The sequence below is a fragment of the Xenopus tropicalis genome, chromosome 5 (genome assembly GCF_000004195.4).
Source record: "Xenopus tropicalis strain Nigerian chromosome 5, UCB_Xtro_10.0, whole genome shotgun sequence".
NCBI lineage: Eukaryota > Metazoa > Chordata > Amphibia > Anura > Pipidae > Xenopus > Xenopus tropicalis.
Genome location: NC_030681.2, coordinates 159,632,397 through 159,660,001, shown reverse-complemented (window position 1 = coordinate 159,660,001; position 27,605 = coordinate 159,632,397). Strand labels below are relative to the sequence as shown.

At 52.1% G+C, this 27,605-nt stretch overlaps 1 protein-coding gene across 1 annotated transcript in view; it reads left to right on the top strand.

The window, feature by feature from the left end:
- LOC116411043 (otoferlin-like) overlaps positions 1-27,303 on the top strand; it is a 98,507-nt gene extending 71,204 nt beyond the window's left edge. The window contains exons 6-11 of the mRNA XM_031902816.1: positions 10,125-10,198; positions 10,309-10,435; positions 10,708-10,762; positions 11,640-11,771; positions 24,879-24,941; positions 27,175-27,303. Coding sequence (XP_031758676.1) covers positions 10,125-10,198; positions 10,309-10,435; positions 10,708-10,762; positions 11,640-11,771; positions 24,879-24,941; positions 27,175-27,303 — 580 coding nt within the window. The remainder of the gene's footprint in view (positions 1-10,124; positions 10,199-10,308; positions 10,436-10,707; positions 10,763-11,639; positions 11,772-24,878; positions 24,942-27,174) is intronic.
- Positions 27,304-27,605: the final 302 nt, after the last annotated feature.

The window sequence follows — 27,605 nt, the reverse complement described above, 5'->3', positions numbered from 1 at the left end:
TACATTCCCTAATACCCACAACCCGGGGGGTCATTATACACAGGTACATTCCCTAATACCCAGCCCGGGGGTACATTATACACAGGTACATTCCTAATACCCAGCCCGGGGGTACATTATACGCAGGTAAACACTTCCTAATACGCCAGCCGGGGGTACACTTCTCTGAACCACGTACATTCCCTAATACACACAGCCGGGGGATCACATTATACGCAGTAGTCATCTCACGCTATAACCAGACAGCCACCCAGGGAGGTATACATTATACACAGGTACACTTCCTTAATACGCAGTCCGGGGTACATTATCACAGGTACAACTTCCTAATACCACAGCGACACCAGATAATAGTAACTAGCGCCACCTCAGAAACGCTGGCGCGTTAAAGCCCAGGAACATTCATCACAGGTACCAACATATTCCTAATACCCACCCCGGAGGGTACCATTATACACGGTACATTCCCTAATACACGATCGATCCGTCGAGCCACTGTAACCATGAACACATAAACTCAACACCGAGAGAATGACCAGTCAGCCGGGGGTACATTATAAAAATTAACCCCACTAACAGGTTTACAACAACCCATAATAACATCCAGCCGCGGCGGTACATTACACACATCAGGTACCATTCCTATACCCGCCACTCAAGACTAGGGGTACACATTATAAACAACAGGTCAATTCACATAAAGTACCCAGACCGGGGCGTAGCATTATACACAGGGTCATTCCTAATACCACCAGCCGCGGCGGTAATATCTCCTAAGACTCCAGGTACCAACCAATTCCACATACTAAATAAACACACGAACACCCAGACACCGGGGGTACTTCTTAGAACAGGCTAAATTCCCTCAAATAAACCACCCTATTAAGCTCAGCACAGAGGTGAGTACATATATGACGCTCAGGTATATACAATCACCAGCGTATCTCTATATAGCGCAGGCCGGGGGTACATTGATAACACCAGGTACGATCTTCCACACCTAATAGACAAGACGACACTACCCATGAGACCACGCCGTACACCACAGAATTTAATAACAGGGCAGGCTAACTCATCATCTCTACCTAATTCCCAGATGCCCATACGAGGTCACAATACAACACTTCATCAACAACTCGATCATATCACTAATCAAATACCGAAACGCACACGAACACTTCACAGCGTACACATTCACATCACGAATAATAATAACACATAAACATCCAGCAGAAGCCAGAAACCACCACCACAATCAATCTTCAATACCTAAGTACATCATCAACACGATCGGAGAATCCGACACACGACCGGGGGTACAATTATAATCACACAGGTCATTCCCTAATACAGAAATCCCAGAACCGGAGGGTAACATTAATGCCAGGTACCAGTTTCCCTACATACCAGCCGCGGGGGTACATTATATGCACGGTACAGTTCCCTACATAGCCGCAGCCCCGAAGGGGTAAACACTTATAGACAACACCAGGCTACATTAAAACTCCTCCCTAATTACTAGGATCACACTCGCTGCACCAGCACGCCACCGGGGTACATTATGCAACCAGACCCGGTACATTCCTAATACCATCCCCGCTGGGGGTACATTATCACAGCGTAAATTCACCTATACCTACGCAGGCCCGGGGGTACATTATACGCAGGTACATTCCCTAATACCCAGCCCGGGGGTACATTATACACAGGTACATTCCCTAATACCCAGCCCGGGGGTACATTATACGCAGGTACATTCCCTAATACCCAGCCCGGGGGTACATTATACACAGGTACATTCCCTAATACCCAGCTGGGGGTACATTATACGCAGGTACATTCCCTAATACCCAGCCCCCGGGGGTACATTATACACAGGTACATTCCCTAATACCCAGCCCGGCGGGTACATTATACACAGGTACATTCCCTCACATACCCAGCCCGGGGGTACATTATACACAGGTAATTCCCTAATACCACCCGGGGGTACATTATACGCAGGTACATTCCCTAATACCCAGCCCGGGGGTACATTATACGCAGGTACATTCCCTAATACCCAGCCCGGGGGTACATTATACGCAGGTACATTCCCTAATACCCAGCCCGGGTACATTATACACAGGTACATTCCCTAATACCCCCCTGGGGGTACATTATACGCAGGTACATTCCCTAATACCCAGCCGGGGGTACATTATACGCAGGTACATTCCCTAATACCCAGCCGGGGTACATTATACGCAGGTACATTCCCTAATACCCAGCCCGGGGGTACATTATACGCAGGTACATTCCCTAATACCCAGCCCGGGGGTACATTATACACAGGTACATTCCCTAATACCCAGCCCGGGGGTACATTATACGCAGGTACATTCCCTAATACCCAGCCCGGGGGTACATTATACGCAGGTACATTCCCTAATACCCAGCCCGGGGGTACATTATACACAGGTACATTCCCTAATACCCAGCCCGGGGGTACATTATACACAGGTACATTCCTAATACCCAGCGGGGTACATTATACGCAGGTACATTCCCTAATACCCAGCCCGGGGGTACATTATACGCAGGTACATTCCCTAATACCCAGCCGGGGGGTACATTATACACAGGTACATTCCCTAATACCAGCCCGGGGGTAATTATACACAGGTACATTCCCTAATACCCAGCCCGGGGGTACATTATACGCAGGTACATTCCCTAATACCCAGCCCGGGGGTACATTATACGCAGGTACATTCCCTAATACCCAGCCCGGGGGTACATTATACGCAGGTACATTCCCTAATACCCAGCCCGGGGGTACATTATACACAGGTACATTCCCTAATACCCAGCCCGGGGGTACATTATACACAGGTACATTCCCTAATACCCAGCCCGGGGGTACATTATACGCAGGTACATTCCCTAATACCCAGCTTGGGGGTACATTATACGCAGGTACATTCCCTAATACCCAGGGGGGTACATTATACACAGGTACATTCCCTAATACCCAGCTGGGGGTACATTATACGCAGGTACATTCCCTAATACCCAGCTGGGGGTACATTATACGCAGGTACATTCCCTAATACCCAGCTGGGGTACATTATACACAGGTACATTCCCTAATACCCACCCGGGGTACATTATACGCAGGTACATTTCCCCTAATACCCAGCCCGGGGGTACATTATACGCAGGTACATTCCCTAATACGCCAGGGGGTACATTATACACAGGTACATTCCCTAATACCCAGCCCGGGGGTACATTATACGCAGGTACATTCCCTAATACCCAGCCCGGGGTACATTATATGCAGGTACATTCCCTAATACCCAGCCCGGGGGTACATTATATGCAGGTACATTCCCTAATACCCAGCCCGGGGGACATTATACACAGGTACAATTCTATACCCCAGCCCGGGGGTACATTATACACAGGTACATTCCCTAATACCGCCCGGGGGTACATTATACGCAGGTACATTCCCTATAACCAGCCCGGGGGTACATTATACACAGGTACATTCCCTAATACCCAGCTGGGGGTACATTATACGCAGGTACATTCCCTAATACCCAGCTGGGGGTACATTATACACAGGTACATTCCCTAATACCCAGCCCGGGGGTACATTATACACAGGTACATTCCCTAATACCCAGCCGGGGGTACATTATACACAGGTACATTCCCTAATACCCAGCCCGGGTACATTATACGCAGGTACATTCCCTAATACCCAGCCCGGGGGTACATTATACGCAGGTACATTCCCTAATACCCAGCTGGGGGTACATTATACACAGGTACATTCCCTAATACCCAGCCCGGGGGTACATTATACACAGGTACATTACCCCCGGGGCACAAGGGGACACACATATGGATATAGTTACTCTGTGCCCCCTGGTTCTGATCCGTTTGTTCTGTTTGTCCCTGCGGCGCTGACCCAGCAGCAAAAACAAGGAGAAGAATAAAGGCACCAAGGAAGGGAAGGAAAAGTAGGTGCTGTGTGGCTGCATGGTACCCCCCTACTCACTGAGTGTGACTCACCTCTCTACTCACTGAGTGTGACTCACCTCTCTACTCACTGAGTGGGACTCACCTCTCTACTCACTGAGTGTGACTCACCTCTCTACTCACTGAGTGGGACTCACCTCTCTACTCACTGAGTGTGACTCACCTCTCTACTCACTGAGTGGGACTCACCTCTCTACTCACTGAGTGTGACTCACCTCTCTAATCACTGAGTGGGACTCACCTCTCTACTCACTGAGTGTGACTCACCTCTCTACTCACTGAGTGGGACTCACCTCTCTACTCACTGAGTGTGACTCACCTCTCTACTCACTGAGTGGGACTCACCTCTCTACTCACTGAGTGGGACTCACCTCTCTACTCACTGAGTGGGACTCACCTCTCTACTCACTGAGTGGGACTCACCTCTCTACTCACTGAGTGTGACTCACCTCTCTACTCACTGAGTGTGACTCACCTCTCTACTCACTGAGTGTGACTCACCTCTCTACTCACTGAGTGTGACTCACCTCTCTACTCACTGAGTGTGACTCACCTCTCTACTCACTGACTCACTCTACTCACTGATTGGGACTCACCTCTCTACTCACTGAGTGTGACTCACCTCTTTCTACTCACTGAGTGTGACTCACCTCTCTACTCACTGAGTGTGACTCACCTCTCTACTCACTGAGTGGGACTCACCTCTTTCTACTCACTGAGTGTGACTCGCCTCTCTACTCACTGAGTGGGACTCACCTCTCTCTACTCACTGAGTGTGACTCGCCTCTCTACTCACTGAGTGGGACTCACCTCTCTCTACTCACTGAGTGGGACTCACCTCTCTCTACTCACTGAGTGTGACCCACACACTGTGTAACTTTTCTATTCTTAACTGTAAAAATTGCCTTTACATTCAGGGGGGGGGCTGAAAGGGAACATAAGGAAGTGCTACTTTACAGAAAGGGGGGTAGGTACAGGGAACAGCCTCCCAGCAGGGCCGGTGGGACTAATACAGTAAAGGAATAGGGGGGGGGGGCTGAAAGGGAACATAAGGAAGTGCTACTTTACAGAAAGGGGGGTAGGTACAGGGAACAGCTCCCAAGCAGGGCCGGTGGGACTAATACAGTAAAGGAATGGGGGGGGGGGGGCTGAAAGGGAACATAAGGAAGTGCTACTTTACAGAAAGGGGAGTAGGTACAGGGACAAGCCTCCCAGCAGGGCCCGGTGGGACTAATACAGTAAAGGAATGGGGGGGGGGGCTGAAAGGGAACATAAGGAAGTGCTACTTTACAGAAAGGCGGGTAGGTACAGGAACAGCCTCCCAGCGGGCCGGTGGGGCTATACAGTAAAGGAATAGGGGGGGGAGGCTGAAAGGGAACATAAGGAAGTGCTACTCTTACAGAAAGGGGGGTAGGTACAGGGAACAGCCTCCCAGCAGGGCCGGTGGGACTAATACAGTAAAGGAATGGGGGGGGAGGCTGAAAGGGAACATAAGGAAGTGCTACTTTACAGAAAGGCGGGTAGGTACAGGGAACAGCCTCCCAGCAGGGCCGGTGGGGCTAATACAGTAAAGGAATAGGGGGGGAAGGCTGAAAGGGAACATAAGGAAGATGCTACTTTACAGAAAGGGGGGTAGGTACAGGGAACAGCCTCCCAGGCAGGGCCGGTGGGACTAATACAGTAATGGAATGGGGAGGGGGCTGAAAGGGAACATAGGGAAGTGCTACTTTACAGAAAGGGGGGTAGGTACAGGGAACAGCCTCCCAGCAGGGCCGGTGGGACTAATACAGTAATGGAATGGGGAGGGGGCTGAAAGGGAACATAAGGAAGTGCTACTTTACAGAAAGGGGGGTAGGTACAGGGAACAGCCTCCCAGCAGGGCCGGTGGGACTAATACAGTAATGGAATGGGGAGGGGGCTGAAAGGGAACATTAGGAAGTACGGGTTAGTTCCCCTTTAGCAGGTACTGGGGCAGATAGAATTGCCCTGCTCTGGGCGGGTTGGTTCCCCTTTAGCAGGTACTGGGGCAGATAGAATTGCCCTGCTCTGGGCGGGTTAGTTCCCCTTTAGCAGGTAGTGGGGCAGATGGGCAGAACGTACCCGGCCCCTTTGGCTGCTGGAGCACAAAAGGCTCATAGAACAGGGGAAACCGGAGCCGCCTTTGTGCCGCTGCCTCTTAATATTTAATATGTCGGAGGGAACCGGATACTGAGCCCAAAGCTCCAGCCCAGATCCCAGTTTGGTGCTAATAAAACCCCATTCCCCCGGCTTTACACTGGGGAGGAGAAGAGCTGACACTCTAATTACCCCTACTGGGTGCCCCTTGGGGTTTGGATCCCTCCCTGCTCCTTCCCAGAAGCCCCTCGTTACAGTCCGGTGCCCCCTGTCTCAGGTTCACTCGCCCTCATCCAATATTGATAGGGGTATCAGCTGGCAGCCGTTGCCACACTCCTCCTCCCCGGCAACTCCCGGGCCCCTCACTCATTCCCTCACAGGCCCCAAACTGCGGCATCATGGGATAAAGCTCCTCTGGGGACTAATTACTCCGAGAGCTGCTGGGGGGCACTTTGCTGAATGAAGAGCTGACACAGGTAAGGGGGGCATTGTGCTGATAGGCAGGGGGCAAATGGCTGGGGGGGTAATTAGGCTGTACCCCAGGTCCTTAGACTGAGAGAGAATAACATTGGGATAATGCTGCCTGCACCGGTAGCTGAGAATGGCAGTTGTTCCCATTTAACTTCCCCTTTAACTTTTTTACCTCCTAAGTCTGAAAGTTGTTATTTATATGTGATCTCTGCGGCCTGGGGCACGGGAGCTTACGATTAAATCCTGGCAAGCTACCCAAACAGAGACTAATCCCAGTGTGCCGGGATTAAAGGGGAAGTCTAACCAATTGCTATTGAAAGCTGTATCTGTCTGGCTGTTTGTATTCTCTGCACTGCTGGTTCTGACTCCTGAAACAATGCAGCACATACCAGACCGGCTGAACGTGCTTAATGAATGGATATTGTTGTAGTTCTGTTGGCTGCACGTTGGGGGGTCCCAGTTGTTACTGCTGCGGCCCCTGTGTGGGGCCCCGAGGGCCACTGACCCTCCCTCTTTCTCTGTTACTAGAACTTTCTTTAACTTGTGTCTGGAAATTTGATAAAACTTTACCAGTGTTACGGTCATTGTTGTGCCTGTATAGGCAAGTGTTATCTAATGCTTTTATTGTACAAAGCAGCAGTCCTGCCCTGCTTTATTGTTTAATGATATTGATGGTTCCCTTACTAATTAAAGGAATAGCGCCACCTACTGGGCGTTTATATATATATATATATATATATATATATATATAGACAGTATATACAGTATATTTATACATACATATATATATAATATATTATCCAGAATGCTCGGGACCAGGGGTTTTACTGTATAAGGGATAATTCTGTAATTCAGATCTCCTTCCTTAAGTCTACTAAAAAAATGATTTAACCATTAAATAAACCCAATAGGGCTGTTCTGCCCCAATAAGGGGTAATTATATCTTAGTTGGGATCAAGTACAGGTACTGTTTTATTATTACAGAGAAAAGGGAATCATTTAACCATTAAATAAACCCAATAGGGCTGTTCTGCCCAATAAGGGGTAATTATATCTTAGTTGGGATCAAGTACAGGTTCTGTTTTATTATTACAGAGAAAAGGGAATCATTTAACCATTAATTAAACCAATAAGGGCTGTTCTGCCCAATAAGGGGTAATTATATCTTAGTTGGGATCAAGTACAGGTACTGTTTTATTATTACAGAGAAAAGGGAACCATTTAACCATTAAATAAACCAATAGGGCTGTTCTGCCCCAATAAGGGGTAATTATATCTTAGTTGGGATCAAGTACAGGTACTGTTTTTATTTTACAGAGAAAAGGAATCATTTAACATTAAATAAACCAATAGGGCTGTTCTGCCCAATAAGGGGTAATTATATCTTAGTTGGGATCAAGTACAGGTTCTGTTTTATTATTACAGAGAAAAGGGAATCATTTAACCATTAAATAAACCAATAGGGCTGTTCTGCCCCAATAAGGGGTAATTTATATCTTAGTTGGGATCAAGTACAGGTACTGTTTTTATTATTACAGAGAAAAGGGAATCATTTAAACCATTAAATAAACCCAATAGGGCTGTTCTGCCCCAATAAGGGGTAATTATATCTTAGTTGGGATCAAGTACAGGTACTGTTTTATTATTACAGAGAAAAGGGAATCATTTAACCATGAAATAAACCCAATAGGGCTGTTCTGCCCCAATAAGGGGTAATTATATCTTAGTTGGGATCAAGTACAGGTACTGTTTTATTATTACAGAGAAAAGGGAATCATTTAACCATTAAATAAACCCAATAGGGGCTGTTCTGCCCCCAATAAGGGGTAATTATATCTTAGTTGGGATCAAGTACAGGTACTGTTTTATTATTACAGAGAAAAGGGAATCATTAACGCATTAATAAACCCAATAGGGCTGTTCTGCCCCAATAAGGGGTAATTATATCTTAGTTGGGATCAAGTACAGGTTACTGTTTTATTATTACAAGAAAAGGGAATCATTTAACCATTAAATAAACCCAATAGGGCTGTTTCTGCCCCAATAGGGGTAATTATATCTTAGTGGGATCAAGTACAGGTACTGTTTTATTATTACAGAGAAAGGGAATCATTTAACCATGAAATAACCCCAATAGGGCTGTTCTGGCCCCAATAAGGGGTAATTATATCTTAGTTGGGATCAAGTACAGGTACTGTTTTATTATTACAGAGAAAAGGGAATCATTTAACCATTAAATAAACCCAATAGGGCTGTTCTGGCCCAATAAGGGGTAATTATATCTTAGTTGGGATCAAGTACAGGTACTGTTTTATTATTACAGAGAAAAGGGAATCATTTAACCATTAAATAACCCAATAGGGCTGTTCTGCCCCAATAAGGGGTAATTATATCTTAGTTGGGATCAAGTACAGGTACTGTTTTATTATTACAGAGAAAAGGGAATCATTTAACCATGAAATAACCCCAATAGGGCTGTTCTGCCCCAATAAGGGGTAATTATATCTTAGTTGGGATCAAGTACAGGTACTGTTTTATTATTACAGAGAAAAGGGAATCATTTTTAAAAAGGTGAATTATTTGATTAAAAATGGAGTCTATGGGAGATGGGCTTTCTGTAATTGAGAACTTTCTGTATAATAGGTTTCCGGATAAGGGATCCGATACCTGTATATATATATATATATTGATAGCTCCACCTAGTGGGCATTTGTGCGACACTTGGCTGAAAATAAATTTAGTAGGAGGAGGAAGGTCTTGTGATGTTGCTCTGACCAAGTCACATGACTCTGGGGGTGGGGGGAAGGCAGGCTGTATGGGTGTCACTGACTTATGACCCCGCCTACAGCAGAGCAACTGAATTAACCCTGTAAGTGCCATTAAGCCTGCAGAGGACATAGACAAGGGATTTCTATGGCTAAGCCCATTGTTTGGCCGAGGGAGCGGCTCGTAGCCCAGAGATCACTGTGCCCCCACACCATGAATCAGTAATGGCGGCCAGGCGGCTAATGAGGGACATGTGACAGGATTTCATTAAACGCTCGTCACTCTGGTAATAGATACGTACAGGTGGCCCGGGGATCAGCTTTCCTTCCATTGGGCTCGGCAGGTCCGCAATATGTTCTGCTGCCGGAGTTATTGGGCGGCCAATGGCTGCATCACCAGTAACCCATAGAGATCTCTCCTTACTATTCTTCTCTGTTGCCCTAATGGTGGCCCTTACTGGCCTTTCCCGCTGCCAGTTGCCCAATGCCATTGCTGCATGATGATTTCTGGCCCTTAATGCCCCCCTTGGGCACTTGGCTATTCCCAGACTGCATCACATGAGCCTTATGGACCCCCTATACCACCTCTACCCAGGCTCCTCTCCTCCTCCATACTCAGCATCCAGTTGACCATAGATTCCAAGGCTGGTCAAGTGATGCCCAGTCTATGGCCACGCCCCTTTGGCCAGTACCAACCCCACACAGAACACTGTCTAATAGAAGGTTACCTCTTATTTGCAGAGTTGGCAAAGGGGTATTTTCAGCCATGAAGCTTGGGAAGACGCGTCCGCCCAAGGACGAGAGCAGAAAGCAAGGTAATGGGACGCATTGGCCAAGTCTGATTGACCGGTGGGTCTTAGAACACAAGCCAACCAGTAATTGTGGTAAAGACCAACTAATTGGGGGGTGTTGGGGTTCCTTGCAGATGAACCTGCTGTGCTGGAGACAGAAGACTTGGACAGGAAAGCAATCAGATTGGCTGGAGGTCTGGACCCCGACACCATCTCTCTGGCCTCCGTTACAGCCGTCACCACCAATGTGTCCAATAAAAGGTGACGGTTATTATGGGGACATAATTGGAGACCAGAAACCACTAGGAAGGTTCCGGGTAGAGTAATGTCCTGTACTGTCTATAGGAGTGTTTCTGTCCAAACCTTGCCCACTTTGGCTACTGGCTGGGCTTCTAGATATGTCAAGAGCAGCCTATGAGCAGCCACCATAGGCTGAGATGTTCCTCAGTAAGGAAGTGAATGACTACATAAGACACCGTTGATGAGCGGAGAATATAAACCTCATTATTGTCTCATGTCTCTTGCCTCTATAGGTCCAAACCTGATATCAAAATGGAGCCAAGTGCTGGGCGGCCAATGGATTACCAAGTAGGTCATGGGAAGCCCGTGTAGATGTAGATGGAATGTTCCATCCAGGACATTCATCTTCTCTTCACTTCCTCTTCACATGCTTTTCCTGGATTGTCTCTTTCTTTACCTTCATAAGGACATCATATGGACCAGTAAACATAGAACCCAGTAGGGGAAGAAAGCAAATGGCCCCAGGTGGAACATTGATAGTCTGATCTCAGAGTCCGGGCAGCCCATATGGACCAGGAACCATAGAACCCAGTAGGGGAAGAAAGCAAATGGCCCCAGCTGGAACATTGATAGTCTGATCTCAGGCTGATAGGGTCCGGGCAGCCCAAATGGACCAGTAACCATAGAACCCAGTAGGGGAAAAAAGCAAAACATGGCCCCAGCTGGAACATTGATAGTCTGATCTCAGGCTGATAGGGTCCGGGCAGCCCATATGGACCAGTAGCAATGAAAACACAGGACCCAGTAAAGACAACCCTAGGGTTAAGCTGGGCTTATGGGTAAAGATGATCTGGTTTCCCAAGGCCAACAAATGGGTGAACCTTTGTCTGATTTGTCCATCTAAATTTTGGGTTAGATGAGGCTTTTAGGCCAATGATTGGGTCATAATGGAGGCCTATGCAGATCCATTGGTGGTTGATCCTTTGAAGGGACGGATGGGGAGGCCAATAGGCTGCGGCTAATATCAGCCCGTGCTTGGCCAGCCTTAGACACACGCTCCCCCGTAAGTAAGATGGTACATTCTGATCATTCTCAGTCAGGGAATGGCCTGAATAGATGAGCAGGTTCCACCTTCCATTTCTCTGAACCCCAAGTTATTCCTCCTTCCCTCTATTTATTCCCCTTTATTCCCACTCCGGTTCCTTCAGTCCCTTCCCTTCCCCAGGTGAGCATCACCGTCATAGAGGCCCGGCAGCTGGTGGGACTGAACATGGACCCGGTGGTGTGTGTGGAGGTGGGGGACGAGAAGAAGTACACGTCCATGAAGGAATCCACTAACTGCCCCTACTACAATGAGGTAAGTGCCACCGTCCCGACATCCCCAGTACCCAGAGGCACAAACAGCCCCCCCAGCCCAATAAATAGTGACTGTCTGTGGCACCTTACAGCCCCCCTGGCATTCCCAGTACCCAGTGGCACAAACAGCCCCCCCCAGCCCCAAATTAAATAGTGATCTGTCTGTGGCACTTACAGCCTCCCCCTCCCCTGGCATTCCCCAGTAACCCAGAGGCACAAACCAGCCACCCCCCCCCCAGCCCCATAAATAGTCGACTGTCTGCTGGCCACCTTTACAGCCCCCCCTGGCATCTTTCCCACAGTACCCAGCAGGAGGCACAAACAGCCCCCCAGTCCCCAACTAAATAGTGACTGTCTGTGCACAAACCTTACAGCCCCCCCCCTGGCATTCCCAGTTACCCAGAAGCAGCCAAACAGCCCCCCCCACGCCTCCCAATATAAATAAGTGAACTGTATTGTCTGTGGCACCTTACAGCCCCCTGCATTCCCGAGGTACCCAGACGGCCCACAAAACATCGCCCCCCCCTCAGCTGCTATCCCCAAAATAAATTGTGAGCTGTCTGTGGGCGCCAGCCTCTTTACAGCCCCCACTGGGGGCATATCCCCAGTTACCCAGTTCAGGGCACAAAACACCCCCCCCAGGCCAATAAAATATGACTGGTTTGTGGCCACCTTTACAGCGCCCCCCCTGGCATTCCAGTTACCCAAGGCACAAACACTGCCCCCCCAGCCCAATAAATAGGTGACTGTCTTGTGGCACCTACAGCCCCCTGGCATTTCCCAGTACCCAGAGGCACAAACAGCCCCCCCCCCAGCACCCAATAAATAGTGACTGGTCTGTGTGGACCTTTACAGACCGCCCCCTGGCATTTTTCCCAGTTACCCCAGAGGCACAAACAGCCCCCCCTCAGTCCCCAATAGAAAATAGGGACTGTCTGTGGCACCCTTACAGCCCCCTGGCAAATTCCCAGTTACCCAGAGGCACAAACAGTCCCCCCCCCAGCCAAATAATATTGTGACTGTCTGTGGCACCTTACAGCCCCCGCATTTCCCCAAAGGAGTACCCAGAGGCACAAACAGCCCCCCCCCCCCAAGCCCAATAAATAGTGACTGTCTGCTGCTGGCACCTTCACAGCCCCCCTTGGCATTCCCAGTACCCAGAGGCCAACAAACAGCCCCCCCCCAAGCCCCAAATAAATAGGTTGACTCTGTCTGTGGCACCCTTTACAGCCCCCCTTGGCATTTCCCAGTACCCAGAGCACACATAACAGCCCCAGCCCCCAGAATATAGAAATCAAATTAATAAATAGTGACTTGTCTGTTGGCACCTTACAGGCCCCCCTGGCATTCCCAGTTACCCCAAGAGGCCCACAAACAGCCGGCCCCCCAGCCAATAAATATCAGTGACGTCTGGCACCTTACAGCCCCACTGGCACTCCCAGTACCCAGAGAGCACACACAAACAGGCCCCCCCACACCCCCGCCCCCCAATAAAATAGAGTTGACTGTCTTTGGCACCTTACAGCCCCCCCCCTGGAATTCCCGGTACCCAGAAAAGGCACAACCAACAATACAGCCCCCCCCCCCCAGCCAATAAATAGTGACTGGCCTGTCTTGGCACTTTATAACAGACCCCCCTCGGCAATTCCCAGTTAACCCACGAGGCACAAAACAGCCACCCCCCCCCAGCCCAATAATAAATACGTGGACGTGTCTGTTGGCACCTTACAGGCCCCCCGGCGCATTCCCGACCCAGTAGGCACAAACAGCCCCCCCAGCCGCAATCAATAAAATAGTGACTGTCATGTGGCCACCTTTACAGCCCCCCCTGGCATTCCATACCCCAGAGGCAACAAACAGCCCCCCCGCCATAATAGATGACTGTCTGGGGCACCTTACAGCATCCCTCCTGGCATTCCCAGTACCAGAGGACAAACAGCCCCCCCCCCCAGCCCACCCAAATAAATAGCTGACTGTCTGTGGCACTACAGCCCCCCTGGCATTCCCAGTACCCAGAGGCCACAAACAGCCCCCCCCCCAGCCCAATAAATTAGTGACTGTTTGTGGCACCTTTTACAGCCCCCCTGGCATTTCCAGTACCCAGAGGCACAAACAGCCCCCCCAGCCATAAAAAGTGACTGTCTGTGGCACCTTACAGCCCCCCTGGAATTCTCCCAGTACCCAGAGGCACAAACAGCCCCCCCCCCCAGCCCAAATAAATAGTGACTGGTCTTCTACAATGTGGCACCTTACAGCCCCCCCTTGCATTTCCCAGTACCCAGAGGCACAAAACAGCCCCCCCCCCCCCCCCCCCCCCGGCCCCCAGCCCAATAAAATAGTGCCTGTCTGTTGGCACCTTACAGTCCCCCCCTGGCATTTCCAGTACCCAGTAGAACAAACAGCCCCCCCCCCAGCCCAATTAAATAGTGACTGTCTGTGGCACCTTTTTACAGACCCGCCCGGGCATTTCCCGAGTACCCAGAGCACAACAGCCCCCCCCCCCTCCCCCCCCAGCCAATAAATAGTTGACTGTCTGTGGCAACCTTACAGCCCCCCCCGGCATTCATTCCCAGTACCAGAGGCACAAAACAGCCCCCCCCCCCCCAGCCAATAAAAATAGTGATGTCTGTGGCACCTTACAGCCCCTTGGCATTCCCAGTACCCAGAGGCACAAACAGCCCCCCCCCCCAGCCCCATACAATTAGTGACTTGTCTGTGGCACCTTACAGCCCCCCCGGGCATTCCCAGTAGCCAGAGGCACAAACAGCCCCCTTCCCCCAGCCCCAATAAATAGTGACTGTCTGCTGGCACCCACCTTTTACAGCCCCCCCTGGGCATTTTTTCCCAGTACCCCACGAGGCACCAAACAGCCCCCCACCCCGCTCCCCCCCCCCAGCCCAATAAAATAAAATAGTGGACTGTCTGTGCGGCAACTTACAGCCCCCCTGGCATTTTCCCCATACCCAGTAGGCACCAAACAGCCCCCGCCCCCCCCCCGAGCCTAATAATAGTGACTGTCTGTGGACCTCTACAGCCGCCCCCTGCCATTCCCAGTTACCAGAGGCACAAACAGCCTCCCCCCCCAGCCCAATAAATAGTGACTGTCCTGTGGCACCTTACAGGCCCCCTGGCATTCCCCAGTACCCAGAGGCACAACAGCCCCCCCCCCCAGCCCAATTAAATAGCTGACTGTCTGTGGCACCTTACAGCCCCTCCCCTGGCATTGCCCGTAGTACCCAGGGGCACAAAACAGCCCCCCCAGCCCAATAAATAGTGACTCCGTCTGTGGCACCTTACAGCCCCCTGGCATTCCCAGTACCCAGAGGCACAAACAGCCCCCCCAGCCCAATAATAGTGACTGTCTGTGGCACCTTACAGCCCCCCTGGCATTCCCAGTACCAGAGGCACAAACACCCGCCCAGTCCAATAAAATAGTGACTGTCTGTGGCCCACCTTACAGCCCCCCTTGGCATTCCCAGTACCCAGAGGGCCACAAACAGCCCCCCCCAGCCCAATAATTAAAATGTGACTGTCTGTGGTGCACCTTACAGCCCCCCCGGCATTCCAGTACCCAGAGCACAAACAGCCCCCCCAGCCCAATAAATAGTGACTGACTGTGGCACCTTACAGCCCCCCCTGGCATTCCCAGTACCCAGAGGCACAACAGACCCCCCCAGCCCAATAAATAGTGACTGTCTGTGGCACCTTACAGCCCCCTGGCATTCCAGTACCCAGAGGCACAAACAGCCCCCCCCCCCCAGCCCAATAAATAGACATGTCTGTGGCCACCTTACAGCCCCCCCCGGCATTCCCAGTACCCAGAGCACAAAACAGCCCCCCCCACAGCCCAATAAATAGTGACTGTCTGTGGCACCTTACAGGCACGCCCGCCCCCCTGGCATTCCCAGTACCCAAGAGGCACAAACAGCGCCCCCCCCCCCCCCCAGCCCATAAATATGGTGACTGTCTGTGGCACCTTACAAGCCCCCCCTATGGGCATTTCCCAGTACCCCAGAGGCAACAACAGCCCCCCCCCCCAGCCCAATAAATAGTGGACTGTCTGTGGCACCTTACAGCCCCCCTGCATTCCAGTACCCAGAGGCACAAACAGCCCCCCAGCCCAATAAATAGTGACTGTCTGTGGCACCTTACAGCCCCGCTGGCATTCCAGTACCCCAGAGGCACAAACAGCCCCCCAGCCCAATAAATAGTGACTGTTGTGTGGCACCTTACAGCCCCCCTGGCATTCCCACGTACCCAGAGGGCACAAAACAAGCCCCCCCAGCCCAATAAATAGTGACTGTCTGTGGCACCTTACAGCCCCCCTGGCATTCCCAGTACCCAGAGGCACAAACAGCCCCCCCAGCCCAATAAATAGTGACTGTCTGTGGCACCTTACAGCCCCCTGGCATTCCCAGTACCAGAGGGCACAAACACAGCCCCCCCCAGCCAATAAAATAGTGACTGTCTGTGGCACCTTACAGCCCCCTGGCATTCCCAGTACCCAGAGGCACAAAACAGCCCCCCCAGCCCAATAAATAGTGACTGTCTGTGGCACCTTACAGCCCCCCTGGCATTCCCAGTACCCAGAGGCACAAACAGCCCCCCAGCCCAAAAATAGTGACTGTCTGTTGGCACCTTACAGCCCCCCTGGGCATTCCCAGTACCAGAGAGGCACAAACAGCCCCCCCCAGCCCAAATAAATATGTGACTGTCTGTGCACCTTACAGCCCCCTGGCATTCCCAGTACCAGAGGCACAAAACAGCCCCCCCCCCCCCCCAGCCCAGATAAATAGTTGACTGTCTGTGGACCTTTACAGCCCCCCTGGCATTCCCAGTTACCAGAGGCCAAACAGCCCCCCCCAGCCCCAAATTAAATAGTGACTGTCTTGTGGCACCTTACAGCCCCCCCTGGCATTCCCAGTACCCAGTAGGCACAAACAGCCCCCCCAGCCAAATAAATAGTGACTGTCTGTGGCAACCTTACAGCCCCCCCTGGCATCCCAGTACCCCAGAGGGCACAAACAGCCCCCCCCCCAGCCCAATAAATAGTGACTGTCTGTGGCACCTTACAGCCCCCCTGGCATTCCCAGTACCCAGAGGCACAAACAGCCCCCCCCCAGCCCAATAAATAGTGACTGTCTGTGGCACCTTACAGCCCCCCCCCTGGCATTTTCCCAGTTACCAGGCACACAAACAGCCCCCCCCCCAGCCCAATAAATAGTGACTGTCTGTGGCACCTTACAGCCCCCCCTGGCATTCCCAGTACCCAGAGGCACAAAACAGCCCCCCCCAGCCCAATAAATAGTGACTGTCTGTGGCACCTTACAGCCCCCCTGCATTCCCAGTACCCAGAGAGGCACAAACAGCCCCCCCAGCCCCAATAAAATAGTGACTGTCTGTGGCACCTTACACCCCCCCTGGCATTCCCAGTACCCAGAGGCACAAACAGCCCCCCCCCCCCCAGCCCAAATAAAATATAGTTGACTGTCTGGTGGCACCTTACAGCCCCCCCTGGCATTCCCAGTACCCAGAGGCACAAAACAGCCCCCCCCAGCCCAATAAATAGTGACTGTCTGTGGCACCTTACAGCCCCCTTGCATTCCAGTACCCAGAGGCACAAACAGCCCCCCAGCCCAATAAATAGTGACTGTCTGTGGCCACCTACAGCCCCCTTGGCATTCCCAGTACCCAGAGGCACAAACAGCCCCCCCCCCCAGCCCAAATAAATAGTGACTGTCTGTGGCACCCTTACAGCCCCCCTGGCATTCCCAGTACCCAGAGGCACAAACAGCCCCCCCCCAGGCCCAATAAATAGTGACTGTCTGTTGGGCACCTTACAGCCCCCCTGGCATTTCCCAGTACCCAGAGGCACAAACAGCCCCCCCCCCCCAGCCCAATAAATAGTGACTGTCTGTGGCACCTTACAGCCCCCTGCATTCCCAGTACCCAGAGGCACAAACAGCCCCCCCCCCAGCCAAAAAAATAGTGACTGTCTGTGGCACCTACAGCCCCCCTAGGGAATTCCCAGTACCCAGAGGCACAAACAGCCCCCCCCCCAGCCCAATAAATAGTGACGTCTGTGGCACCTTACAGGCCCCCCTGGCATTCCCTGGCATTCCCAGTACCAGGAGGCACCAAAACACCCCCCTCCCCCTCCCCCCCCAGTCCCCAATAAATAGTGACCCTGTCTGTGGCACCCTTACCAGCCCCCCCTGGCATTCCCAGTTACCAGAGGCACAAAACCCCCCCCCCCCCAAGCCCAATAAATAGTGACGCTGTCTTGTGGCAACCTTACAGCCCCCTGGCATTCCCCAGTACCCAGAGGCACAAACAGCCCCCCCCCCCAGCCCAATTAAATAGTGACTCTGTGGCACCTTACAGCCCCCTGCATTCCCAGTACCCAGAGGCACAAACAGCCCCCCCCCCAGCCCAATAAATAGTGACTGTCTGTGCACCTTACAGCCCCCCTGGCATTCCCAGTACCCAGAGGCACAAACAGCCCCCCCCCCCAGCCCAATAAATAGTTGACTGTCTGTGGCACCTTACAGCCCCCCCTGGGCATTCCCAGTACCCAGAGGCACAAACAGCCCCCCCAGCCCAATAAATAGTGACTGTCTGTGGCACCTTACAGCCCCCCTGGCATTCCCCAGTACCCAGAGCACAAACACCCCCCCAGCCCCAATAAATAGTGACTGTCTGTGGCACCTTACAGCCCCCCTGGCATTCCCCAGTACCCAGAGGCACAAACAGCCCCCCCCCAGCCCAATAAATAGTGACTGTCTGTGGCACCTTACAGCCCCCCTGGCTTCCCAGTGCCCCCCCCCCCAGCCAATAAATATGATTGGCAACCCCAGCCCCCCTGGCATTCCAACCCAGAGCACAAACAGCCCCCCCCCCCCAGCCCAATAAATAGTGACTGTCTGTGGGCACCTTACAGCCCCCCCTGGCATTCCCAGTACCCAGAGGCACAAACAGCCCCCCCCCCCAGAGCCAATGTAAATAGTGACTGTCTGTGGCACCTTACAGCCCCCCCTGGCATTCCCAGTACCCAGAGGCACAAACAGCCCCCCCCCAGCCCCAATAAAAATATGACTGTCTGTGGGCACCTTTACAGCCCCCTGGGCATTCCCAGTACCAGAGGCACAAACAGCCCCCCCCCCCAGCCCAATAAATAGTGACTCTGTGGCACCTTACAGCCCCCCTGGATTCCCAGTACCCAGAGGCACAAAACAGCCCGCCCCCCCCAGCCCAATAAATAGTGACTCTTGTGCACCTTACAGCCCCCCTGGCATTCCCATACCAGAGGCACAAAACAGCCCCCCCACAGCCCAATAAATAGTGACTGTCCCTGCCCTGGCACCTTACAGCCCCCCTGGCATTCCCAGTACCCAGAGGCACAAACAGCCCCCCCCCCCCCCCCCAATAAATAGTGACTGTCTGTGGCACCTTACAGCCCCCCCGGCATTCCCAGTACCCAGAGGCACAAAAAACAGCCCCCCCCCAGCCCAAAAATAGTGACTGTCTGTGGGCACCTTACACCCCCTGGCATTCCCAGTTACCCAAGGAGGCCCAAACAAAACAAGCCCCCCCCCCCCCAGCCATAAATAGTGAAACTGTCTGTGGCACCTTACAGCCCCCCTGGGCAATTCCCAGTACCCAGGAGGCGAACAACAGCCCACCCCCCAGCCCAAAATAAATAGTGACTGTCTGTGGCACCTTTTACAGCCCCCCCTGGCATTCCCAGTACCCAGTAAGGCACAAAAAAAAACAGCCCCCCCCCCACCCTCAGACCCAATAATTAGTGACTCTGTGGCACCCTTACAGCCCCCCCCTGGAATTCCCAGACCCAGAGCACAAACAGCCACCCCCCCTCCCCCCAGCAAATTAAATAAGTGACTGTCTGTGGGCAACCTTACAGAACCCCCTGGCATTCCCTCAGGTACCCATGAGGCACAAACAGCCCCCCCCCCCCCCACACAAGCCCAATATAAATAGTGACTCTGTGGCACCCCTTACAGCCCCCCTGGAATTTTCCCAATACCCAGAAGGCACCAAACAGCCCCCCCCCCCCCCCCACCCCCCAGCCAAATAAATAGTCGGACCTTTTCTTTTTTTTTTTAGTGTGGCCAACCGTTACATGCCCCACCCCCTGGCAGTCCCAGTACCCAGAGGCAACAACAGCCCCCCCCCCCGACCCCCCCCCAGGCCCAATAAATATTTTGACTGTCTCCGTTTTGGCACCTACAGCCCCCTGGCACTCTCCCGGAGTATCAGAGCACAACAGGCCCCCCCAGCCCGAATAAATAGTGACGGTCTTGTGGCACCTTATATCCCCCCTGCATTCCCGTTTAGACCCAGAGCACAAACAGCTCCCCCCTCCAGTCCAATAAATAGTGTACTTGTGCGTGACACAAGCCCTGGCATCCCAGAGTACCCAGAGGCACAAAACACCCCCCCAGGCCCAATAAATAGTTGACTGTCTGTGGCCACCTTTTTACAGCCCCCCTTGGCAATTCCAGTAACCCAGAGGCACAAAACAGCCCTCGCCCCCCCCATGCCCTAATAAACTATAGTGACTGTCTGTGGTACCTATACAGCCCCCCTGGCATTCCCCGTACCCGAGAGGCCACATAACAGCCCCCCCCCCAGCCCAATAAATAGTGGACTGTCTGTAGGCGCACACTGTCACCACGCCCCCCCCGGCATTCCCTAGTACCCAGAGCACAAACCAGCCTCCCCAGCCCAATAAATAATGACGTCTTGGCACTATACCCAGCCCCCCCGCAATTCCCGTACCCAAGGCACAAACACCCCCCCCAGTCCCAATAATAGTGACTGTCTGTGACACCTAACCCAGCCCCCCTCTTGGCATCCCACAGTACCACGGCACAAACAGCCCCCCGACACAGCCCAATAAATAGTGACTCGTTCGCTGTGGCACCTCAAACAGACCCCCCCCTGGCATCTCCCACTTTACCAGAGCACAAAACAGCCACCCCTCCCCACCAGCCAAATAAATTAGGACTTCCTGTGCACTCTACAGCCCCCCTGCCTTCCCCAGTACCCCAGAGGCACAAATAATAATCCCCCCCCAGTCCCAACTAAATAAGTGACTGAATCTGTGCCACCCTTACACCCCCCTGGCATTCCCAGTACCCACAGAGGCACCAACACCCCCCCCAGCCCCATAAATATGTGACTGTTCTGTGGCACCTTACAGCCCCCCCTGCATTTTCCCAGTACCAGAGGCACAAACAGCCCCCCAGCCAAAAAAGTGACTGTCTGTGGCACCTTAACAGCCCCCCCTGGCATTCCCATCCCAGAGCCATACAAACAGCCCCCCCAGACCCCAATAAATAGTCGACTGCTGATGGCACCCTTCACAGCCCCCCCTGGAATTCCCACAGATACCCAAGGCAACAAACGCCCCCCCCCACACAGCCCCCATAAATAGTGACTGTCTGTGGATACCTCTACAGCCCCCCTCGGCATTCCCATACCCAGCAGCACAAAAACCAGCCCCCCCCCCACCTTCACAGCCCCCCTGGCATTCCCATACCCATGAGCACAAACAGCCCCCCCAGCCCAATAAATAGTGACTGTAACTTGAGCCACCTACAAGACCCCCCCCTGGCTTCCCAGTACCCAGAGGCACAAAACCCCCCCAGCCCAATAAATAGTGATGTTCTTTGGCACCTCTTACAGCCCCACTGGCAGCCTCCTCTGAGCAGTCCAATTCGCCCAACACATAACCTTCAGAAACGTAACCAAAGCACCACATAACCAGCCCCCCCCAGACCAACCCAATAAATAGTGACTGTATGTAGGCACCTTTACCAGCCCCCCTCGCATCCCACGTACCCAAGCGCACAAAAGCCCCCCCAGCCCAATTAAAGTAGTGATGTCGTGGCACCTTACAGGCCCCCCCCCCTGGATTCCCAGTACAGAGGCACATAACAGCCCCCCAGACCCCAATACAATAGATTGCACCTGTCTGTGCGCACCTTACAGGCCACCACCCTGGCATTCCAGATACCCAGTAGCACAATAACAAGCCCCCCCCCACCAGCGCCTAGATAAATAGTGACTGTCTGTGGCACCTTACAGCCCCCCCCGGCATTCCCAGTACCCAGAGGCACCAAACAGCCCCCCAGCCCCCAATAAATAGACGTCGTGGCACCTTTACAGCCCCCTGCCATCCCAATACCAGAGGCACAAACAGCCCCCCCCAGCCCAATTCAAATAGTACTGTCTGTGGCACCTTCAGCCCCCCCTGGCATTCCAGTACCCAGAGGCACAACACCCCCCCAGCCAATAAATAGTGACGTGTCTTGGCACCTTACAGCCCTGCATTCCCCAGTTACCCAGAGCACAAACACCCCCCCCACGCCCCAAAAAATAGGACGTTCATGTGGCACTCTTACAGGCCCCCCTGCATTCCCAGTCCACCCAGAGCACAAACAACAGCCCCCCCCCCCAGCCCAATCAAATAGTCGACTGTTCTGTGGCCACCTTACAGCCCCCCTTAGCATTCCCAGTACTCCAGAGGACAAACACCCCCCCAGACAAATAAAAGTGACTGTCTGGGCACCTTTACAGCCCCCCCTGGCATTCCCAGACCCAAGACACAAACAGCCCCCACACCCCAGCCCCAATAAATAGTGAAACTGATCTGTCCGTACCTTTACAGCTCCCCCTGCTAATTCCCATTACCCAGAGCCACGACAAACAGCCCCCCCCCCCCCAGCCCAATAAATTAGTGACGTCTGTGCACCTTACAGCCCCCCTGGCTTTCCCAGTACCCAGAAGCACAAACAGCCCCCCCAGCCCAATAAAATATTGACTGGTCCTGTGGCACCTTACACCCCCCTGCATTCCAGTACCAGAGGCACAAACAGCCCCCCCCCACAGCCAATAAATAGTGACTGTCTGTGCGCACCTTAATCCCCCCCCGGCATCGCCCAGTACCCAGAGGCACAAAACCAGCCCCCCCCCCCAGCCCAATAAATTATTGACTGTTGTGGGCACCTTACACCCCCCTTCTCAATCCCAGTACCCAGAGGCACAAAACAGCCCCCCCCACCCAATAAATAGTGACTGTCTGTGCACCCTATCACAGCCCCCCCGGCATTCCACAGTACCCAGAGGCACCAAACAGCCCTCCCCAACCCAATAAACCAGTGACTGTCTGTGCACCTTACAGCCCCCCCGGCATCCCCATACCCTAGAGGCAACAAACAGCCTCCCACCATAAATAGTGACTGTCTTGGCACCTTACAGCCCCCTGCATTCTCCTAGTACCCAGAGGCACAACAACAGCCCCCCACAGCCCAATAAATAGTGACCCTGTCTCGTCGGCACACTTACCAACTCCCCCCGCATACATTCACACGTACCCAGAGCACACAACAGCCTCCTCATCACCAAAAATAGTCACTGTCCTGTGCACCTTAACAGCCCCCCCGCATTCCAGTACCCCAGAGGCACAAACAGCCCCCCAACCACCCCCAATAAAGTCATGAACGTCCTGTGCACCTACAGCCCCCCCTGCATTCCCAGTACCCAAGCACAACACAGCCCCCCCCTCAGGCCCCAAATAAATCAGTGACTGTCGTGTGGCGACCTTACAGCCCCCCCCTGCATTCCCCAGTACCCAGAGGCACAAACCACCCCCCCCACCCATAAATAGGACTGTCTGTTGCACCTACACCCCCCTGGGCCGCCATTTTTTTTTCCAGTACCCAAGCACAAACACCCCCCAGCCCAATTAATAGTGACTGGCTGTGGCACCTTACAGCCCCCCTGCATTCCCAGTACCAGAGGCACCAAACCAGCCCCCCCCAGATTCCCAATAAATAGGACTGTCTGGTGGCACCTTACAGCCCCCCTGGATTCCCGAGTACCAAGGCCACAAACAGCCCCCCCCCAGCCCAAATAAATAGTGACTGTCTTGGCACCTTACCACGCCCCCCCCTGCATTTTTTTTTTCCCATACCCAGAGCACAAACAGCCCCCCCCAGTCCACAAAATAGTACTGTTCTTTGGCACCTTCACAGCCCCCCCTGGCATTTCCACAGTACCCAGAGCGCACAAACAGCCCCCCCGCCCAGCCCACATAAATAACGTGACGGCTTGTGGTACCCTTACAGCCCCCCTGGCGATTCCCCAGTCCCAGAGCAACAAACCAGCCCCCCCCCCCAGCCCAATAAATAGTGACTGTGTAGGCACCTACAGCCCCCCTGGCACTATTCCCAAGTTACCCAGAGGCAAACACAACAGCCCCCCCCAGACCCCAAACCTAAATAGTGACTGTCTGTGCACCTTCAACAGCCCCCCCTGGACAACAATTCCCAGACCCAGAGCCACACAACAGCCCCCCCATGGCCCCAACTAGAAATACGCTGACACTGTCTGAGTGCGCCACACTTACAGCCCCCACTGGAAATTATCCCAATTAACCCCAGAGCACAAGACCAGGCCCCCCACCCTCCCCAGCCAATAAATAGTGACTGTCCTGTGGCACTTACAATCCCCCCCTGGCACCCACTAATTCCACGTAATCCAGACAGGAGACACTAACACAGCTCACCACCCCCAGAGCCCCACAATTATCACATCAGTGAACTGCATTCTGTACGCACCTTACAGCCCCCCCCTTGGCAATTCCAGTACCAGAGGGCACAAACAGCCCCCCCCGAGCCACTAATAAAAATAAGGACTGTCATGTGGCACTTACAGCCCCCCTGCATTCCCCAGTACCCCAGAAGGCACAAACACCCCCCCCCCAGCCTCCCAATAAAAATATGACTGTCTGCGTCGGCACCTTACAGCTCCCCCCGGCCCCACTTCCCATAACCCCAGAAGGCACCCGGAACCTTCCCCCAGCCCAACAAACAGTAGACTGATTGCTGGCACCCTTCAGCCCCCCCGCGCCCAATTCCCATACCAGACGGCCACAAACCAGTCCTCCCCCAGCCCACCACTAAATACTAGTGACTGGGTGGCACCTTACAGCCCCCCTGGCATTCCCAGTACCCAGAGGCACTAAACAGCCCCCCCCCCAGCCCAATAAACCCAGTTTCTAATCCCTATTCTCTCCTTTCAGTACTTTGTCTTCGATTTCCACGTCCCCCCCGACGTGATGTTTGACAAGATAATCAAGCTGTCGGTAAGTGGCTTTTCCCTGAGTGATTGCCCCCCACTCTGTATATAGCCCCCCCCCGGCACCTCCTTGGGGTTTTATCTCCATCGATTGGATTTCCAGGGAGTCGCTTCCATAGCAGCCACATTTATCTACTGTTATCTACAGTCTCTGTACAGCAGCCTGACGGGGGGGTTCCTTAATTATGCCTACAGAATGAAATACTGAGGCCTGAAATAAAGGAGACTACCAGGAAGACAGTAAAGTTCCAGCAGGGTATCTGTTGCTAGGCTCATATTACCTTATAACCAGCACTGGTTGAATGAAGAACTGGTATTATGAATTGGTAGGCCTGTCCAATAGAAATAAGGAATAAAAAGTAACAATAACAATAAAACTGGACCCTCACAGAGCAATAGGGTTTGGCTGCCGGGGTCAGTGACCCCCATTTGAAAGCTGCAATGAGGCAGAAGAAGAAGGCAAATCATTCAATAACTATAACAAATAAATAATGAAGACCAATTGAAAAGTTGCTTAGAATCGGCCATTCTAATAGTTAATGTAAAGGTGAACCACCCCTTTAAGACAATGCTCTTTGTTGCTAGGGTCCCACTTCCCCTAGTAACCAGGTATTGGCTTGAGCAACAGACTGGGAAATGAACAAAAAGATAACAAGAGGCATAGATATTGCTTAATGAAAGCAACAGGCAGACAGTATGTTCCGTACGAGCCCTTCTCATGATGAAAGGCTGCTGTAAGTTGCCCTTTTAAAAGTACCGGGGGCGGCATCGTTCTTACACCCTCATTGTCCATTTCCATTGTGATGTCCCATCTAGGCTCGATCCATTCCAAAAACTGTCCCGGAGCGGAAACCTCTAGTGGGCTCCTTTTAAGCTATGTTCACTGTTATCACGCAGCCCGGTAAGATCTGAACACTACAAGGCAGTCACGCTGTATATGCTTATCTAACATATTCATAACCGGCCTACCTCCATAAGTAGCACAGAGATGAGGGAAGAGACCAGTCAAGTGTCGGAAATGGGCCACAATTCTTCACCATTGGGTGACAACCATGTGGAAGCCAGTTGGCCATGGAACACTAGTACCCCATGCGGCCACTCACTACCAGCTACGTAGTTTGTTGGCCATCTGAACTATACGGAACTTAGGACGCGAACAATAATTCTTACTGCACGAACCAACCAGATAGGAACGTGCGCAACGTGTAAAATCAATACTAAGTATGCACGACCAATAGCGAACTTAGGGAGCGAAAATAATACTAAGCACGACGGCCAATAGGAACTTGGAGAGTCAAAATAATACTAAGCATGACGACCAATAGGAACTTGGAGAGTCAAAATAATACTAAGCATGACGACCAATAGGAACTTGGAGAGTCAAAATAATACTAAGCATGACGACCAATAGGAACTTGGAGAGTCAAAATAATACTAAGCATGACAACCAATAGGAACTTGGAGAGTCAAAATAATACTAAGCATGACGACCAATAGGAACTTTGAGAGTCAAAATAATACTAAGCATGACGACCAATAGGAACTTGGAGAGCGAAAATAATACTAAGCAGGACAACCAATAGGAACTTGGAGAGCGAAAATAATACTAAGCATGACAACCAATAGGAACTTTGAGAGTCAAAATAATACTAAGCATGACGACCAATAGGAACTTGGAGAGCGAAAATAATACTAAGCATGACGACCAATAGGAACTTGGAGAGCGAAAATAATACTAAGCAGGACAACCAATAGGAACTTGGAGAGTCAAAATAATACTAAGCATGACGACCAATAGGAACTTGGAGAGCGAAAATAATACTAAGCAGGACAACCAATAGGAACTTGGAGAGCGAAAATAATACTAAGCATGACAACCAATAGGAACTTTGAGAGTCAAAATAATACTAAGCATGACGACCAATAGGAACTTGGAGAGCGAAAATAATACTAAGCATGACGACCAATAGGAACTTGGAGAGCGAAAATAATACTAAGCATGACGACCAATAGGAACTTGGAGAGCGAAAATAATACTAAGCATGATGACCAATAGGAACTTGAGGCATTAGTACCTAGAAAGGTGTGAGAGCCAATAGGGCTTCTAACAACCTGTACAGTCCAATGTAGGGAATAGGTCCAATAAGCATTAGAGTTCTATCCGGTGTTCAAGAGGGACACTACTGCAGGAAGCCAGTATTCCACAAATTGATTTACGTTTTCCCCTTTCTCGCCCCCAGCGAGCAACCCCACCACAAGTTGGCCCCTCCTACTCCACCCCTGATGACACGTACGCCGGCCAGCTCAAAGGGCTACCTGAAGTGTCACATCCGCCTGTGGACACGGGACCCACAGACCCCATCAAATAACCCATCGCACAAAGCGAACCAACAGCGACGAATCGAGGATCCTGCATACGCGGAGACCAAGGTAAGTACATGGTCCGTTACATGTGGGTTTCAGAGACCCATTTCTTGCTACTAGTCCTCGGAGAGTCTCTCGCGAGACGCGCCGCCCAAGTAGTTTCACAAACTCACTAGGATATGAGGTTTGTGGGCATCTCTGCGACGAGCGCAGTGTTCCTCCTGAGTATGAGGGAGTTGTGGAGGAGTCTCTGAGATAGCGCCGAGTGCATTCCATCCGGATATGAGGGCTTCGGGATCTCGCGAGA